Source organism: Oncorhynchus nerka, linkage group LG15 (assembly GCF_034236695.1).
Source record: "Oncorhynchus nerka isolate Pitt River linkage group LG15, Oner_Uvic_2.0, whole genome shotgun sequence".
NCBI lineage: Eukaryota > Metazoa > Chordata > Actinopteri > Salmoniformes > Salmonidae > Oncorhynchus > Oncorhynchus nerka.
Genome location: NC_088410.1, coordinates 25,491,728 through 25,510,658, shown reverse-complemented (window position 1 = coordinate 25,510,658; position 18,931 = coordinate 25,491,728). Strand labels below are relative to the sequence as shown.

General features: G+C 44.3%; 1 protein-coding gene across 1 annotated transcript; it reads right to left on the bottom strand.

The window, feature by feature from the left end:
- Positions 1 to 1,184: 1,184 nt before the first annotated feature.
- dusp5 (dual specificity phosphatase 5) lies at positions 1,185 to 7,339 on the bottom strand. The gene is made up of 4 exons (XM_029643407.2): positions 6,851 to 7,339; positions 5,708 to 5,871; positions 4,350 to 4,569; positions 1,185 to 2,042 (listed from the first exon to the last, which is right to left on the bottom strand). The coding sequence occupies exons 1-4, from the start codon at positions 7,212 to 7,214 to the stop codon at positions 1,600 to 1,602; spliced, it is 1,191 nt and encodes a 396-aa protein (XP_029499267.1). The 5' UTR covers positions 7,215 to 7,339; the 3' UTR covers positions 1,185 to 1,599.
- Between the last annotated feature and the right edge of the window lie 11,592 nt (positions 7,340 to 18,931).

Sequence of the window (18,931 nt, the reverse complement as noted above, 5' to 3'; positions counted from 1 at the left end):
TTACCATCCTGAGACAAGGGGGAGTATAGCCCACAAAGATCTTCATCACGGCACAACCTAAGGGGGGTGCCAACCCGGACAGGAAGATCACATCAGTGACTCAACCCACTCAAGTGATTCACCCCTCCTAGGGACGGTTTATTGATTGGCAATATTTGATGTTGTGTTGTGCATGTTGTTGTGGCCAAAGACAGATTCCGGTGGCAGAAGATTGTTGTGGCCTATATGTTCCACCTGGGACTAAGAAAGGCTTAATAGTTGTAAGTAGTAGCACATGTTGCCCTGTGGAGGCTTGTGGGAGGAGCTATAGGAGGACTAAACACCTCCCTCTGCAACTGGATCCTGGACTTCCTGACGGGCCACCCCAGGTGATAAGGGTAGGTAACAACACATCTGCCACGCTGATCCTCAACACTGGAGCCCCTCAGGGGTGTGTGCTCAGTCCCCTCCTGTACTCCCTGTTCACCCACAACTGCATGGCCAGGCACGAATCCAACACCATTATTAAGTTTGCAGATGACACAACAGTGGTAGGCCTGATCACGGACAACGACGAGACAGCCTATAGGGAGGAGGTCAGAGTTCTGGTCGGGTGGTGCCAGAATAACAACCTATCCCTCAACGTAATAAAGACAAAGGAGATGATTGTGGACTACAGGAAAAGGCCCAGTACATCACTGGGGCTAAGTTGCCTGCCATCCAGGACCTCTATACCAGGTGGTGTCAGAGGAAGGCCCTAAAAATTGTCAAAGACTCCAGCCACCCCAGTCATAGACTGTTCTCTCTGCTACCGCATGGCAAACGGTATCCGAGCACCAAGTCCAGTACCAAAAGGCTTCTCGACAGCTTTTACCCCCAAGCCATAAGACCCCTGAACAGCTAATCAAATGGCTACCCGGACTATACATTGCGTCCCGCTTGTTGTATTTGGCGCACATGACAAATAAACTTTGATTTGACAGGCTCATTGTAATGGCTGGAATGGAACAGAGTCAAACCTGGTTTCCATATCCTTTACAATGAGCCTGTCCTTCTATAACTCCTCTCACCAGCCTCCTCCAATGTTTCCCTGTCATATATATAGTTATATATATAAAACATGGCTTTATAGGGCCTCATATTTATATCACAATTGTATTCTTATGAGGTTCATATTTGAGAAAAAGAGAACATGAACACAAAGGTACTTTTTGGTGGAAACATTTATTGGCATCCACATTTGTATTTAGAAAAAACACAGACAATCAGACAGACAAGATGTATCAAATAAATTAGGTTAAAATGCCTTGATGCGGCATGTGAATAGGCAAAACATCACATTATCAACCTAAGGCATGTATTGCAGTAGTCTTTATGGTTTCACGCTCAAAGTTCAAACAAAGACTGTAGTCTGAATTTCAGGGACTTTTCTCAACTTGAATGAAAAATTCCATATAGACGATCAACGCAATATCTTCTCTCAGTCTTTGTTTCTGTATAGCCAGTCGTTCCACTTCGTTACTGACTTGTGCCAGCACCAGACAAACAAATAGAGCATTTTATTTGTATTTTGTTATTGTTATTTTTCAAGTAATCTGAGACCTACTAAACAGTCACATCTTAAGGCAGTGCAGTTATAGGGCTCAATTTAAAATGGCAGAGTGGAGGAGTCTGAAGAGGCATGGGGGTGAGGAAGGAGGTAGGGAGGGGGGCGAAAACTGTGGAAGGTTCAAAGTCAAAGTTATTGTTGTTGAATGTGCACTCTTTCGAATTCCCAAAGAAGGAGACCGTCTCTTTACCGATGCAACAGGGCGTGGCGGGTTCGGGGGTGGTTGCCGCGGTAATAGGTGTCGAAGACAGGACCTCCGACTCGAACTGCAGCAGCTGGCCCATGAAGCTGAAGTTGGGCGAGATGAGGGAGCGGCGCTGTTTGATGATGTCGAAGGCCTCTTCGAGCTGTAGCCGCTTGGTACTCATGATATAGGCCAGACAGATGGTCGGGGAGCGGGAGATGCCCGCCTCACAGTGCACCAAAACTCTACCCCCTGTCTGCTTCACACCATCTGGAGAGGAGACAAAACGGTAGCATTTACATTAATGACATGATAAGCATGAGCTATAATACATTGCTACATTTGGTCAGAAATGGAGTATGGCCACGTAGCCACTTACACTGTGTAACTCAAATATAGAAGAATTGAATAGGATAACTGCATCCTAGAATAGAACCACTCTGGCTAAATTCTCACAGGAAACGAGTGCTGTCAAAGCTATTTTAGTTTGTGAACGCAGAGATTGAATCCCGTTCTTCAGTGTCTAATCATCACCTGCCTCCCCACCCCTTCGTTCTTCCTCTCTTCTCGCCCACACAGAACCTATAAGAGCCCTGCTGCCACTCAGTCACCACTCTCCCATTAGAAACACACACTGTGGCAGGGCTGACTGACTCACCCTGCACAGCTGCACACGAGACCATGTCTCTCTCTCTCTCCTACGTGCCTGTGGGGGAGCTGAGCAGTACTATACTAAGTTCACCACGGCTGGGAGAGGAGGGAACTTATTCTACTTCAGTATTACATGCACTTCCTCCACACTATCTGACACACACACACACACACACGTATGAGCCACAGGGGGGAACAGCCAGCGATGGTTTCTGACAGCTCCGATCCTGTGAAAACCAAATGAATGAATCATTAAGCTGCTCCCATCTGGAGTGCTGGGAGGCTTTCTGAGAGGCAGCTAGAGAGCCTGTGGGTGTTTTAATGACCCATCCTCTGGCTAATGGCACCCTATTCTCTACATATTGCACTACTTTGACTGGGACCCATATGGCTCTGGTTAAATGTAGTGCACTATATAGGGAATAGGGTGCCTAAAGATCTTCTTGACTGCTGTTGTTATCCTCTATTTCCAGCTAAATGGTTGGTTGACAGAAGAATATTCCACCTCCACCACATTGAATTCATCCAGAGGTTCGGGGAATTGGGAATAGGGATGCGTCTTCTTCATAAAGAGAAACAAGCCCATTGTTTTAGATTTGGATGCAATGAGTGAATATCTGAACACTCCCTGTATATAGCTCCATTATTGTGTATTTTATTTGTATTCCTCTTGTGTTAGTTACTATTTAATTTTGTATAATTCTTTTTCAAACTCTGCGTCGTTGGGAAAGGTTCGTAAGCAAGCATTTCACCGTAAAGTATACACCAATTGTATTTGGCGCATGTGATAAATCCAGTTGGATTTGATTTAATTGAAGATGTTTTTTTTCAAGGAGACATGCTCTTGTTAAGATTCAGCCCTGTGCTGAGAAGGACACCTCTTTGTCTTACGTAATGCTTACAGGCTTTAGGCAAAGACGCTTAAATGTGGGGGCTTAACACAAAGAACAGCAGCAACACCTCCACCATTGATACAGGTCAGGTGAGGCCTCCATGGTGGGTGAGAATGAGATTCAAGCTTGTCCTCGGCTGTGCCTGGATATTACGTTTATAAATAGAAGTGCAGGCTGCTCAACATCTTTGTGAGCGCTATTATCCAACACTTCAAGCCTCTTTCTATCACACATTCACTCTCTGTTCCCTCAAGGCTCTGTCTCTGAACACATGCACCATAGTCGAGTTACTTTGGTACCAAACAGAAGAAAAACAACTGAAACAGGGAGGGCGTGACTACCTGAAGTTGACCAATAAATGCTTGTTTTCATTTTCTGCTGTGAAACATTTCGCTACGGTTTGCCCTGACCCAGATAAACAATAACTAAACAACCTTTGTGTACCTTTTATGTCTGTGGACACAGCCTCCCTCCTTCAAAAACCCTCCACCCACCATTAGTGAGTAGGGCTAGTAACAACATTTGTCACACTGACAAACTGACTGAGTGAACTGACCACACCCGGTAATAACCCGCAATAAGCCACTAGCCGAGATTAACTGTGAGCCGGGAGGCAATGACGGCATTGCAGAGAATCTCTTTTTAAACTTAAAATGGGGGAGGATGAGAGAGAGGTGGAGGGAGGGAGTGGTAGGGGAGGGAGGGAGAACACAGAATCTGTTCTCTGAATGAAGCCAACCTGGCGATTTGTGAAAGGAGAGAGAGAGCGAGAAATGGAAGGAAGGCAGGCAGATGAGGCTAACAGATTAGTGAGAGGTTGTTGCCTGTCCTCCTTTCAGATTGGCAGATTGGGTGAAGCCATTAACTATTTTAATTGAGTTGCTCCATCCCCTCTGTTAATGGACTTGGAATCCTATCTTTTCCATGAGAGAAGAAGAAAGGAGAAAAGAAAAGAGAAGAGAATAAATCTGAAAAAAAGGAGAAGAGAGCAGGAAAAAAAGAGAGAACAAAATGTCCAGGCCACAACACTCACCAATGAACTGGAAGGCCTCTTGGAAATGTGAGCTGATATCTGCTGTGACGTTGTCCTCCACTGGGATCCACTTGTAGTCGTAGTGGCCCTTGGAGGGCCTGGTGTCTCTCCTGGAGACGTTCAGCAGGGCTGTGACTCCAAGGTCACTCAGATAGTCCTGCCTGGAGGCATGGTAGGCACTGCCCAGGTACAGGAAAGGAAGGATCTCCACCGGCTTGCCCTGAAGAGAGAGGGTAGATAATAAAGGGGGGGAGATATTAGACATAAGAACCGCAGTGTGTGAGCCAAGATAGAGGGGAGACACAACAAAGTGATATTAAATCCATGAGCGGTAGAGACAGAGTGTGGCAGAGATACAGTACATGAAACATAGGGTTTTCCTAAAGACACAACAATGGGGAGGAGAGGGGGTAGAGATCAAATACAGATGTAGGATCTTAATTTGAGCCAGTTTTCTACAGCAGGAAAATAATCCTGCACAGCAACAGGAAATGTGGATTATTATAAATTGACTTTTTTTTGTAGGGGTTGATACATTTTTCATAAGGGAAAATCAAGTTTGAAATTTCAAAGTGGAAATTTCAAACTTCAGAAACCTTTTTAAAACCTCAAACACACTACAAAGTTATTCTGCAACAGAGTGCTCAAATTAAGATCCTACACCTTTAGTACATACATCAATGGAGATACTGAGAGGTATGTACGGTGCAAGACGCAATAGTACATTTTCTGTCCCGTAAACAGATTGTGTTAGCCTATCATGATGGTGTAAAAGGTCGGGAAAAGGTCAGGGATGAAAGGGTTATAAAAGGACTTCTGATGTCAGCTGGGGGTCTCTGACTAGTGGCCATCTTCTCTTGATGACTATGATACAGTGAAGGTCAAAGCTAATATCAAGCGTGTGACAGAGAGAATGTTGAATGGTGAAGGCCACTGTTTTGAGAATGGTCAGTAAATGTATCTGGCACCATAGACAAAATATTATCATTATGAATGTACAGCTGTACATTTAAGATCAGCTAGACAATATGTACCTTTTGTAATCCTATGAGTAGGCTTTTTTCAATTTGATGTCTTTCCTTGAATGAAACTAAATGTGCTCTATCAAGTCCACAAATATCTCTGAACATACAGTACATTCGGCTGTATAAATCTATTTTGAATTGCCAAGAAGACAGTATGACTAAACCAGTACAGAACAGTCATTCTTATCTAACAGGGATATTCCACTCAGTTAAAAACCCTGCAGCCACCGCCTCAACCCTAAACCCCAGCCCAACCTAGGGGAAGTGGCTAGCCACCTAACCCTGAAAGAATAGGCAGCAGGCTAAAAAAGGAAGTTGTTTTCGTTTCCATACCTGATCGTAATCTGGTTTGAGGTTGGAGCCCAGTTTCTCACAGAATAGGGTGAGACTCGGCCTGCATTTCCCGGTTTCGGTTCCGTTGTTCTGGTCGACGCCGACGGGCTTCACGACCTCAGTGCAAAGTTCAGGGTACTGGCCTTGGAAGTTCTCAAACCCCCCTGGTAAATACACAGAACAAAACAAAATACCTTTAAAACTGAAATTCAATAGCCTACAATTGAATGTATTCCATCAGGGGGATTTTTTAAAGAAATGATACACCCAAGACAGCTTTGTCTGACTTGCCTAGTTAAATAAAACATTGAAAAAATGATAAAATGTTTATTTTTGCGTCATGAATGTTAGCATTTGCCAACTAGATTTAGGCCTCATACCAGGCCGTGAAAAAATATGTGTTTATAATGGATTATAACGAAATATAACCTTATTCTAACGTCGTAATTAATCTGAATTTCAATTCAAATAATCAATTTAGGTCTATGAGTACAAGGTGACAATCTGACAGACTTTAAATGAATGGATCTGACACATAGTCGAAAGGAAGAGGTATGTATAAATGTTCGAAACGAATGATAGAAAATGTATGCTTTCCTTGTGAACATTCACACACAGAACATTCTCAGAACAACCAGTCATGATGTTCTCGAGTTCTCACAAGCCTTTCGCGCACTGACTCATCTGGACCACTTTGACGCACACATTTATCTCCCCCGAGAGCTCGACCTGAGAAGTGTACTGCTCAAATGGGAGTGTTGCTAGAACACGGTCAAATAAAACAATGACTTTGCGTCATAGGTCAGTCCATGGAAAACAATACCAAGGCCTTTAAAATGTTTTTTTTTTTGTTGATTTGAAGATATGGGGATATGGGTCACACACATAGTTTTCTAAACAAAACGGGGGGATGTTATAAGGCATATTGAATGTCAACCATTTCATGTTATTATCTCCAAAATATAGCTTTTATAATAGCATAATTTATTAGCGTAGCCAATCGGTTATAATAAACATTGTGTTCAAGTGGCTTCAGACAGTGAATTAGCCCAGGACACTTTGTGAAAAAGTTACCCAGACAAACTTATAATGGATTTAGAGTTTTATAGTCCAATGATTTCAGAATTTTGTAACAATTCTCACCTTTTAGGAAACAGATGTTTGTCCCACTCGCCAGATTATTGAGCGTATTAATCACTATCTGTGCGATACTGTCCTTTTTCAGTTTCTGCCAGTGAGGAGCTCGGTCATCAAGAACCACCACTGCCGATATGCTCCCCTCTCGCAGCCGTAACAGGGCTTTCTCATCCGGGATCACAAACTGAAGAGGTACCGGCCCTCCTCTGGATCTCCGGACAACAACTGAGTTCAGGTTGGCATTGACAGAGCCTTTGATATTAGAGTTCGAGAACGAAAAATAAGGTCGACAATCCACAATGAGAGAGGTTCCACATTCCTTCCTGATAATCTTCTTGAGGCGACGGCAATCTATGCTTGAGACTTTCATGTTTGCCTCTAAAAATGTGTCTTATTTTATAAGCAATTACTGTATACGGGCGGCCAGAGACGAGTAAACTGAACGCGCCCTAGTGAACCTGGTAGTTACTTAGATTTCCTCCAAGGGGATACCGTCGGATCGGTTTTATATCGACGGAACCTCCGGCTCGTGACATCACGAACCATATATGGACACCGACAAGTATGATCAAAAGAGAGCCTGCCCACACCGGAGTATTGACTACGTTCTAACCGTTCTAACCCCGCTCTGTCTGGGGGGAAGTGAATTTATGCTCTCAGTTTGACTTAACTATTACTCATGGCTATCCAAACGTTTCGTTCTCATGTTTATACGGCCCATTCTATGAACCACAACAACAGCATTCTTCAAGGAAATACTATAAATGCCTCTCATATTTGAGTAGACATTAGAATATTATCCGTGTTATCATGAACTAACAATATCTGAAATGTCCCCTGCCCCAATAGAGTAAAGGTAGACTATTGACTCTATACAATAGAAATATAATTTAGATTCGATTTCTATACTCTATACACCTGCCCTCACCACCACCAGCCCACTGATAGCCTATAGGTCTATGAATCAGGAAACTAAATCAATGATTGACAGAATAGTCAGAGAAAGAGAGAGGACTCTATTGGACTATGTAGCCTATTGACTAAAGCAAGGTAAACTTCAGTCTGTTATTCCATGTTTAGCCGGCTGTTTTAGGCAATATCTGCTGGTTGTAATCTCATTATGGGCTAATGGGGCTTACATGTCATGCTACTGGACTCATTCAATACTGTATGTTAGGCTATAGACAACAGTTAGATAGACTATGCCATTGTGTATGTCTTAGAATGGGAATGGATAGATGTGAATACTGCTACAAGATAAGCAAGACAGTGAGAGTCTCTCTCTCTTTTACTCCCTCTTCCTTTGTAGCCTGCCTATTTTTCTCTCTGTCAGACACACACAGAGACAGTGTGTGTGTGTGTGTGTGTGAGAGAGAGAGAGAGAGAGAGAATAAACAAAAACAAACAGAGAAAGAATGAGAGAGAAAAATACTTCAATCTTCTCTGCTCCTTAGCTAGTCCAAAACGTGAGATTGACGTAAGTGAAACAGGGATCCATGGTGCCAGGATGACAGGAAGGAAAGAAGGTGGATGCCAGTGGATTAGTAGCAGAACAGACAGCAGGCAGTAAGGCAGTATTAGTAGCAGAACAGACAGCAGGCAGTAAGGCAGTATTAGTAGCAGAACAGACAGCAGGCAGTAAGGCAGTATTAGTAGCAGAACAGACAGCAGGCAGTAAGGCAGTATTAGTAGCAGTACAGACAGCAGGCAGTAAGGCAGTATTAGTAGCAGAACAGACAGCAGGCAGTAAGGCAGTATTAGTAGCAGAACAGACAGCAGGCAGTAAGGCAGTATTAGTAGCAGAACAGACAGCAGGCAGTATTAGTAGCAGACCAGACAGCAGGCAGTAAGGCAGTATTAGTAGCAGAACAGACAGCAGGCAGTAAGGCAGTATTAGTAGCAGACCAGACAGCAGGCAGTATTAGTAGCAGAACAGACAGCAGGCAGTAAGGCAGTATTAGTAGCAGACCAGACAGCAGGCAGTAAGGAAGTGTTAGTAGCAGACCAGGCAGTAAGGCAGTATTAGTAGCAGACCAGACAGCAGGCAGTAAGGCAGTATTAGTAGCAGAACAGACAGCAGGCAGTAAGGCAGTATTAGTAGCAGAACAGACAGCAGGCAGTAAGGCAGTATTAGTAGCAGAACAGACAGCAGGCAGTAAGGCAGTATTAGTAGCAGAACAGACAGCAGGCAGTAAGGCAGTATTAGTAGCAGAACAGACAGCAGGCAGTAAGGCAGTATTAGTAGCAGAACAGACAGCAGGCAGTAAGGCAGTATTAGTAGCAGAACAGACAGCAGGCAGTATTAGTAGCAGAACAGACAGCAGGCAGTATTAGTAGCAGAACAGACAGCAGGCAGTATTAGTAGCAGAACAGACAGCAGGCAGTAAGGCAGTATTAGTAGCAGACCAGACAGCACGCAGTAAGGCAGTATTAGTAGCAGAACAGACAGCAGGCAGTAAGGCAGTATTAGTAGCAGAACAGACAGCAGGCAGTAAGGCAGTATTAGTAGCAGAACAGACAGCAGGCAGTAAGGCAGTATTAGTAGCAGAACAGACAGCAGGCAGTAAGGCAGTATTAGTAGCAGAACAGACAGCAGGCAGTAAGGCAGTATTAGTAGCAGAACAGACAGCAGGCAGTAAGGCAGTATTAGTAGCAGAACAGACAGCAGGCAGTAAGGCAGTATTAGTAGCAGAACAGACAGCAGGCAGTAAGGCAGTATTAGTAGCAGAACAGACAGCAGGCAGTAAGGCAGTATTAGTAGCAGAACAGACAGCAGGCAGTAAGGCAGTATTAGTAGCAGAACAGACAGCAGGCAGTAAGGCAGTATTAGTAGCAGAACAGACAGCAGGCAGTAAGGCAGTATTAGTAGCAGAACAGACAGCAGGCAGTAAGGCAGTATTAGTAGCAGAACAGACAGCAGGCAGTAAGGCAGTATTAGTAGCAGAACAGTATTAGTAGCAGAACAGACAGCAGGCAGTATTAGTAGCAGACCAGACAGCAGGCAGTAAGGCAGTATTAGTAGCAGAACAGACAGCAGGCAGTAAGGCAGTATTAGTAGCAGACCAGACAGCAGGCAGTATTAGTAGCAGACCAGACAGCAGGCAGTATTAGTAGCAGAACAGACAGCAGGCAGTAAGGCAGTATTAGTAGCAGAACAGACAGCAGGCAGTATTAGTAGCAGAACAGACAGCAGGCAGTAAGGCAGTATTAGTAGCAGAACAGACAGCAGGCAGTAAGGCAGTATTAGTAGCAGAACAGACAGCAGGCAGTAAGGCAGTATTAGTAGCAGAACAGACAGCAGGCAGTAAGGCAGTATTAGTAGCAGAACAGACAGCAGGCAGTAAGGCAGTATTAGTAGCAGAACAGACAGCAGGCAGTAAGGCAGTATTAGTAGCAGAACAGACAGCAGGCAGTAAGGCAGTATTAGTAGCAGACCAGACAGCAGGCAGTAAGGCAGTATTAGTAGCAGAACAGACAGCAGGCAGTAAGGCAGTATTAGTAGCAGAACAGACAGCAGGCAGTAAGGCAGTATTAGTAGCAGAACAGACAGTAGGCAGTAAGGCAGTATTAGTAGCAGAACAGACAGTAGGCAGTAAGGCAGTATTAGTAGCAGACCAGACAGCAGGCAGTAAGGCAGTATTAGTAGCAGAACAGACAGCAGGCAGTATTAGTAGCAGAACAGACAGCAGGCAGTAAGGCAGTATTTGTAGCAGAACAGACAGCAGGCAGTAAGGCAGTATTAGTAGCAGAACAGACAGCAGGCAGTAACGCAGTATTAGTAGCAGGCCAGACAGCAGGCAGTAAGGCAGTATTAGTAGCAGAACAGACAGCAGGCAGTAAGGCAGTATTAGTAGCAGAACAGACAGCAGGCAGTAAGGCAGTATTTAGTAGCAGACCAGACAGCAGACAGCAGGCAGTATTAGTAGCAGAACAGACAGCAGGCAGTAAGGCAGTATTAGTAGCAGAACAGACAGCAGGCAGTAAGGCAGTATTAAGAGCAGAACAGACAGCAGGCAGTAAGGCAGTATTAGTAGCAGACCAGACAGCAGGCAGTAAGGCAGTATTAGTAGCAGACCAGACAGCAGGCAGCAGGCAGTATTAGTAGCAGACCAGACAGCAGGCAGTATTAGTAGCAGACCAGACAGCAGGCAGTATTTGTAGCAGAACACACAGCAGGCAGTAAGGCAGTATTAGTAGCAGACCAGACAGCAGGCAGTAAGGCAGTATTAGTAGCAGAACAGACAGCAGGCAGTAAGGCAGTATTAGTAGCAGAACAGACAGCAGGCAGTAAGGCAGTATTAGTAGCAGACCAGACAGCAGGCAGTAAGGAAGTGTTAGTAGCAGACCAGGCAGTAAGGCAGTATTAGTAGCAGACCAGACAGCAGGCAGTAAGGCAGTATTAGTAGCAGAACAGACAGCAGGCAGTAAGGCAGTATTAGTAGCAGAACAGACAGCAGGCAGTAAGGCAGTATTAGTAGCAGACCAGACAGCAGGCAGTAAGGCAGTATTAGTAGCAGACCAGACAGCAGGCAGCAGGCAGTATTAGTAGCAGACCAGACAGCAGGCAGTATTAGTAGCAGACCAGACAGCAGGCAGTATTTGTAGCAGAACACACAGCAGGCAGTAAGGCAGTATTAGTAGCAGAACAGACAGTAGGCAGTAAGGCAGTATTAGTAGCAGAACAGACAGCAGGCAGTAAGGCAGTATTAGTAGCAGAACAGACAGCAGGCAGTAAGGCAGTATTAGTAGCAGACCAGACAGCAGGCAGTAAGGCAGTATTTGTAGCAGACAGACAGCAGGCAGTAAGGCAGTATTAGTAGCAGACAGACAGCAGGCAGTAAGGCAGTATTAGTAGCAGAACAGACAGCAGGCAGTAAGGCAGTATTAGTAGCAGAACAGACAGCAGGCAGTAAGGCAGTATTAGTAGCAGAACAGACAGCAGGCAGTAAGGCAGTATTAGTAGCAGACCAGACAGCAGGCAGTAAGGCAGTATTAGTAGCAGAACAGACAGCAGGCAGTAAGGCAGTATTAGTAGCAGAACAGACAGCAGGCAGTAAGGCAGTATTAGTAGCAGAACAGACAGCAGGCAGTAAGGCAGTATTAGTAGCAGAACAGACACAGCAGGCAGTATTAGTAGCAGAACAACAGAACAGACAGCAGGCAGTAAGGCAGTATTTGTAGCAGAACAGACAGCAGGCAGTAAGGCAGTATTAGTAGCAGAACAGACAGCAGGCAGTAACGCAGTATTAGTAGCAGACCAGACAGCAGGCAGTAAGGCAGTATTAGTAGCAGACCAGACAGCAGGCAGTATTAGTAGCAGAACAGACAGCAGGCAGTAAGGCAGTATTTGTAGCAGAACAGACAGCAGGCAGTAAGGCAGTATTAGTAGCAGAACAGACAGCAGGCAGTAACGCAGTATTAGTAGCAGGCCAGACAGCAGGCAGTAAGGCAGTATTAGTAGCAGAACAGACAGCAGGCAGTAAGGCAGTATTAGTAGCAGAACAGACAGCAGGCAGTAAGGCAGTATTAGTAGCAGACCAGACAGCAGACAGCAGGCAGTATTAGTAGCAGAACAGACAGCAGGCAGTAAGGCAGTATTAGTAGCAGAACAGACAGCAGGCAGTAAGGCAGTATTAGTAGCAGACCAGACAGCAGGCAGTAAGCAGTATTAGTAGCAGACAGCAGGCAGTAAGGCAGTATTAGTAGCAGAACAGACAGTAGGCAGACAGTATTAGTAGCAGACAGACAGGCAGTAAGGCAGTATTAGTAGCAGAACAGACAGCAGGCAGTAAGGCAGTATTAGTAGCAGAACAGACAGCAGGCAGTATTAGTAGCAGACCAGACAGCAGGCAGTATTTGTAGCAGAACAGACAGCAGGCAGTATGGCAGTATTAGTAGCAGACCAGACAGCAGGCAGTAAGGCAGTATTAGTAGCAGAACAGACAGCAGGCAGTAAGGCAGTATTAGTAGCAGAACAGACAGCAGGCAGTAAGGCAGTATTAGTAGCAGACCAGACAGCAGGCAGTAAGGCAGTATTAGTAGCAGCAGACCAGGCAGTAAGGCAGTATTAGTAGCAGACCAGACAGCAGGCAGTAAGGCAGTATTAGTAGCAGACCAGACAGCAGGCAGTAAGGCAGTATTAGTAGCAGAACAGACAGTAGGCAGTAAGGCAGTATTAGTAGCAGACCAGACAGCAGGCAGTAAGGCAGTATTAGTAGCAGAACAGACAGCAGGCAGTATTAGTAGCAGAAGCAGGCAGCAGGCAGTAAGGCAGTATTAGTAGCAGAACAGACAGCAGGCAGTAAGGCAGTATTAGTAGCAGAACAGACAGCAGGCAGTAAGGCAGTATTAGTAGCAGAACAGACAGCAGGCAGTAAGGCAGTATTAGTAGCAGACCAGACAGCAGGCAGTAAGGCAGTATTAGTAGCAGACCAGACAGCAGGCAGCAGGCAGTATTAGTAGCAGACCAGACAGCAGGCAGTATTAGTAGCAGACCAGACAGCAGGCAGTAAGGAAGTGTTAGTAGCAGACCAGACAGCAGGCAGTAAGGCAGTATTAGTAGCAGACCAGACAGCAGGCAGTAAGGCAGTATTAGTAGCAGAACAGACAGCAGGCAGTAAGGCAGTATTAGTTGCAGAACAGACAGCAGGCAGTAAGGCAGTATTAGTAGCAGAACAGACAGCAGGCAGTAAGGCAGTATTAGTAGCAGAACAAACAGCAGGCAGTAAGGCAGTATTAGTAGCAGAACAGACAGCAGGCAGTATTTGCAGCAGAACAGACAGCAGGCAGTAAGGCAGTATTAGTAGCAGAACAGACAGCAGGCAGTAAGGCAGTATTAAGAGCAGAACAGACAGCAGGCAGTAAGGCAGTATTAGTAGCAGACCAGACAGCAGGCAGTAAGGCAGTATTAGTAGCAGACCAGACAGCAGGCAGTAAGGCAGTATTAGTAGCAGACCAGACAGCAGGCAGTATTAGTAGCAGAACAGACAGCAGGCAGTAAGGCAATATTAGTAGCAGACCAGACAGCAGGCAGTATTAGTAGCAGACCAGACAGCAGGCAGTATTAGTAGCAGAACAGACAGCAGGCAGTAAGGCAATATTAGTAGCAGACCAGACAGCAGGCAATATTAGTAGCAGACCAGACAGCAGGCAGTATTAGTAGCAGAACAGACAGCAGGCAGTAAGGCAATATTAGTAGCAGAACAGACAGCAGGCAGTATTAGTAGCAGAATAGGCAGCAGGCAGTAAGGCAGTATTAGTAGCAGAACAGACAGCACGCAGTATTTGCTTAATCTGGGGCCGTGACATCACTTACTGAGGAGTGGGAAGCACTCACACCATCCACCATCCGTTTCTCTTGTCTTTGACACACACGCACGCATGCACACACACACACACACACACACACACACACACACACACACACACACACACACACACACACACACACACACACACACGTTCTGTAGCTAATATGGATTGCCTTGGTTTCATTCATGCCTCAGTGCAGTGTTATAGCTAATATGTTTAGGATGTTGTCTGCAGACTGTGAAGGCCTTAATCCTTCTTACAGGGAGGTCTTTTGTGAATGACTGATACACTAAATATACTGTACTGAAGCTACAGACAGTCTGACAGTGATAAGGACCGTTTAGGCCTAGTGGTAATTATTGATTGAATACTTTATTGTCCCTTTAGCTGTCATTTTTCTGGAAACATACTGCAGCTCCTGGCACACACACACACACACACACACACACACACACACACACACACACACACACACACACACACACACACACACACACACACACACACACACACACACAACACAGGACATACTTCACTTATGTACAACACATAAGTCAGGACATACGGGAAGCAGATCAAATAGTATTTGTTTTCTCTGACACTTGGGCTTTGTTTGATGAGGCATGCCTGCATGGAGCATTGTCACTCCAGACAGGCTCAATGACATGTCAATGTCCCGACATACAATATTCCATGAAAATGCACTGGGTTTCTGGGTAACTTGGTTGAAATTTCAATCAATGTAACCAAATCATTCATCTCACATGGTCTCTCTTCCTCTGAATTTGTTTAAGCTACGGATGTTTGTTTATTTACAGGATAGTAAACAATCACTTCTCTCTCTGGAGTGGTAGTATGTGTAGCCTACGAGTGACTTCCTGAAAGAATATAGCCACACACACATACATTTACACACACGCACGCACGCTCACACACTTACATACACAGTGGTGGTATGTAGCCTACGCATCCAGTAGCTTCCTCTTTCAAGAAGAACTATAGATACTCCCATCATGGGGTTTATAAAAAGATTCCCACACAATGGCCGCCACATAGACAGGTCCCTGTGCAACACACAGGTGCTTCCTGGTTCTCTGACAACCCATCAAATTCCTATGGCAAAACACCATTTCCCCCAATAAGAACACACGATTACTCACCTCAGCTGACTGTTGGACAATGTGTGTTCTAAAGGATTGTTCCCAAAATGGTAATGTGTTGCTGATGTTGGGGATTTCACAATCCAGGGGCCGACTGGTCATAGGGCAGTTTGGGTAAAGGTCAGATGGGCTGGTCCATTTGGGCTGTCTGTGTGGGATTTCTTTGTAAAAAAACTATCATACAGATGTAGGATTTTAATTTGAAAACTTCTAGTGTATTCAAGGTTTAAAAAGGCTACTAAAGTTTGTAGTTTCCACTTTAAAATATCAGACTTGATTTACCCTAATGAAAAATGTATCAAACCCTACAAAAAATGTCCATGAATTATAATCCACATTTCCTGTTGCTGCATGATTATTTTCCTGCGGTAGAAAACTGGCTCAAATTAAGATCCTACATCTGTAATTTGTCTCATAACGTGGGGGTGTATTAGAAATGTCCGGCCCAATTTCTGACCCATTCCGTCCATGTCACAATCATAACACCTAAATTCCTCTCAATAACTCAGTTTCTCATTCCCAGGAATACTGGTAGTAATTCAGAGGAATGTTGGTTAAATACTTTAGCAGTGGGGGTTAAAGGTCACACACTGGGCACAGACATCAGTTCAATGTCTAGTTTTGATTTACTGGTGGGAGACGCTATAGGAGGAAGGGCTCATTGTAATGGCTGGAATGGAATAAATGGAACGGTATCAAACATATGGAAACCACGTTAGACTCTGTTCCATTGATACTATTCCAGCCATTACAACAAGCTCTTCCTCCTTCAGCTCCACTGTTGTCAACCAACTCGAATGCAACCTTAAATCACCATAACATTTCACCATCTCATCAGACTTAGGTTAAAAGTTGGGTAAAAAAAAGACGAAATGCCCTCACGTTGATGACTGATTGATTACATTTGATTTCCACGTTGATTTGGTGGAATTGACGTGGAAACAATGTCGATTCAACCAGTTTTTGCACAGTGGGCAGTGACATACAACGAAGAGAGAACAAAGGGAGTGTGAGTCTATGTCATGTCATGTTATATGTCATAACTCCAGTTATGAAGACAATGGCTTCATCCCAAATAGCACCCTATTCCCATTAATGTGCACTACTTTTGACCAGGGCCCAAAGGGAATAGGGTGCCATTTGGGACGAAGCCAGCGTCTGTATGCGTTTTTCAAGACATGGTAAATGAGGGTGCAATTTGGGACACAGACACTGACTGTTGTACAATTTGTGTTCCAAATGAATCCTTCCAAAAATGGTAATGTATTGCTGATGTTGGGGATTTCGCAATCATAACAAGGAATTTCTTCCCAGTAGTGGTCCCAAGGAATTCCGGTAATTTTCTCTTTATCTTGATTTGGATGCCTTTTAACAATAGCTACTCTTCCTGGGTTCCATAGCTATTCTAAGGAATGTTGGTAGTAGTTCCAAGGAACGTTTGTATACATTCTTTAAGAGGGGATGGTCGCGACCAACAATGTGGTTTAATGAGGAGCCATTTTTATGACTACAGTAACTAGTATGGAGACGTCGACTGTTGTACAATATGTTCAAACGGACCCTTTCTGAGCTAATAATGCAATGTTTAGAGTGGGAATTTCTCAATAACTAACATTTCTGATAATAATACTACCATGGAATGAAGCATTGTATACTTTATAAAGGGATGGTTTGCTACCCAAGAAAGGGAGTCACTCTTATGAGTAACTACAGGGTGAAGACCCTGGCTCAGAATAGCACAACCAACTGGAAATGAAAGAAGAACATACAAGATATCATAACAGATGACACACACACACACACACACACACACACACACACACACACACACACACACACACACACACACACACACACACACACACTCCAGAGACTTGACTGACTCACCCTAGGTTCCACCCACTGCTCCTCCTGTGTCACAAGAGGCACTCACAGAGGAGAGAGAGACAAATAGAGAGAGAGAGAGAGGGGGATGGGGGATAGAGGAGAGAGAGACAACTAGAGAGGGAGAGAGAGAGAGAGAGAGAGAGAGATGGGGGATAGAGGAGAGAGAGACAACTAGAGAGGGAGAGAGAGAGAGATGTGGGATAGAGGAGAGAGAGAGAGATGTGGGATAGAGGAGAGAGAGAGAGATGTGGGATAGAGGAGATAGAGAGAGAGAGATGGGGGATAGAGGAGCGAGAGACAACTAGAGAGGGAGAGAGAGAGAGAGAGATGTGGGATAGAGGAGGGAGAGAGAGAGAGAGATGTGGGATAGAGGATAGAGAGAGAGAGAGAGAGAGAGATGGGGGAGAGGAGAGAGAGAGAGAGAGAGATGGGGATAGAGGAGAGAGGAGATGTGGGATAGAGGAGAAGAAGAAAAGAAAAGCTCATCTTTATCCACCTCTGTTGTTCAGAGACCTCAGAGAGAAAGTCTGCTCTGTGAAAATAGAAATAGCAGGGGCCTTAGGTGGCGACAGATCTTCTGTCAACATTATCAGCCGATGCATCATTATCTTCTGTCAACATTATCAGCCGATGCATCCTTATTTTCTGTCAACATTATCAGCCGATGCATCCTTATTTTCTGTCAACATTATCAGCTGATGCATCATTATCTTCTGTCAACATTATCAGCCGATGCATCCTTATTTTCTGTCAACATTATCAGCCGATGCATCATTATCTTCTGTCAACATTATCAGCCGATGCATCATTATTTTCTGCCAACATTATCAGCCGATGCATCATTATCTTCTGCCAACATTATCAGCCGATGCATCCTTATTTTTTTTCTCAACATTATCAGCCGATGCATCCTTATTTTCTGTCAACATTATCAGCCGATGCATCATTATTTTCTGTCAACATTATCAGCCGATGCATCATTATTTTCTGTCAACATTATCAGCCGATGCATCATTATTTTCTGTCAACATTATCAGCTAATAAAATAAAAAAAATTGTGTGCAGCAGACTCAACTCTCCAGGACATCTGTTAATAACGACGGTAACCTTAAATTACCCCTATTTCCTCTTTGATCAGAATAGAAAGTAAATACTTTGGTAGTTCTCTACACTATGTTGTGTATCTTTGTGGTGTACTAGTGCCATAACCACAACAGAGGCATCACTGACACTGCTACTTTGGTGCTTAGTCAGATCTCTGTCAATTTCCGCTTTTAGTCAGAGGCTGCGTTCTAAATGGTATCCTATTCCCTACATAGTGCACTACTTTTAATCAGAGCACTATGGGATGTGCACTATATATGGAATAGGGTGCCATTTCAGACTTTACAGGGCAAACTGAGGGGAAATTTGGAAACCACTCCGGGCTGTGAAAATTCTACAAAGACTTGACAGACATTGGAAACTGTCTGAACCATCACCCTTTGTCTTTCTGCCACATCTCAATATATCCTCTCCAATATACAGAACAATATATCCTCTCCAATATACAGAACAATACATCCTCTCCAATATACAGAACAATATCCTCTCCAATATACAGAACAATACATCCTCTCCAATATACAGAACAATATATCCTCTCCAATATACAGAACAATACATCCTCTCCAATATACAGAACAATACATCCTCTCCAATATACAGAACAATATATCCTCTCCAATAT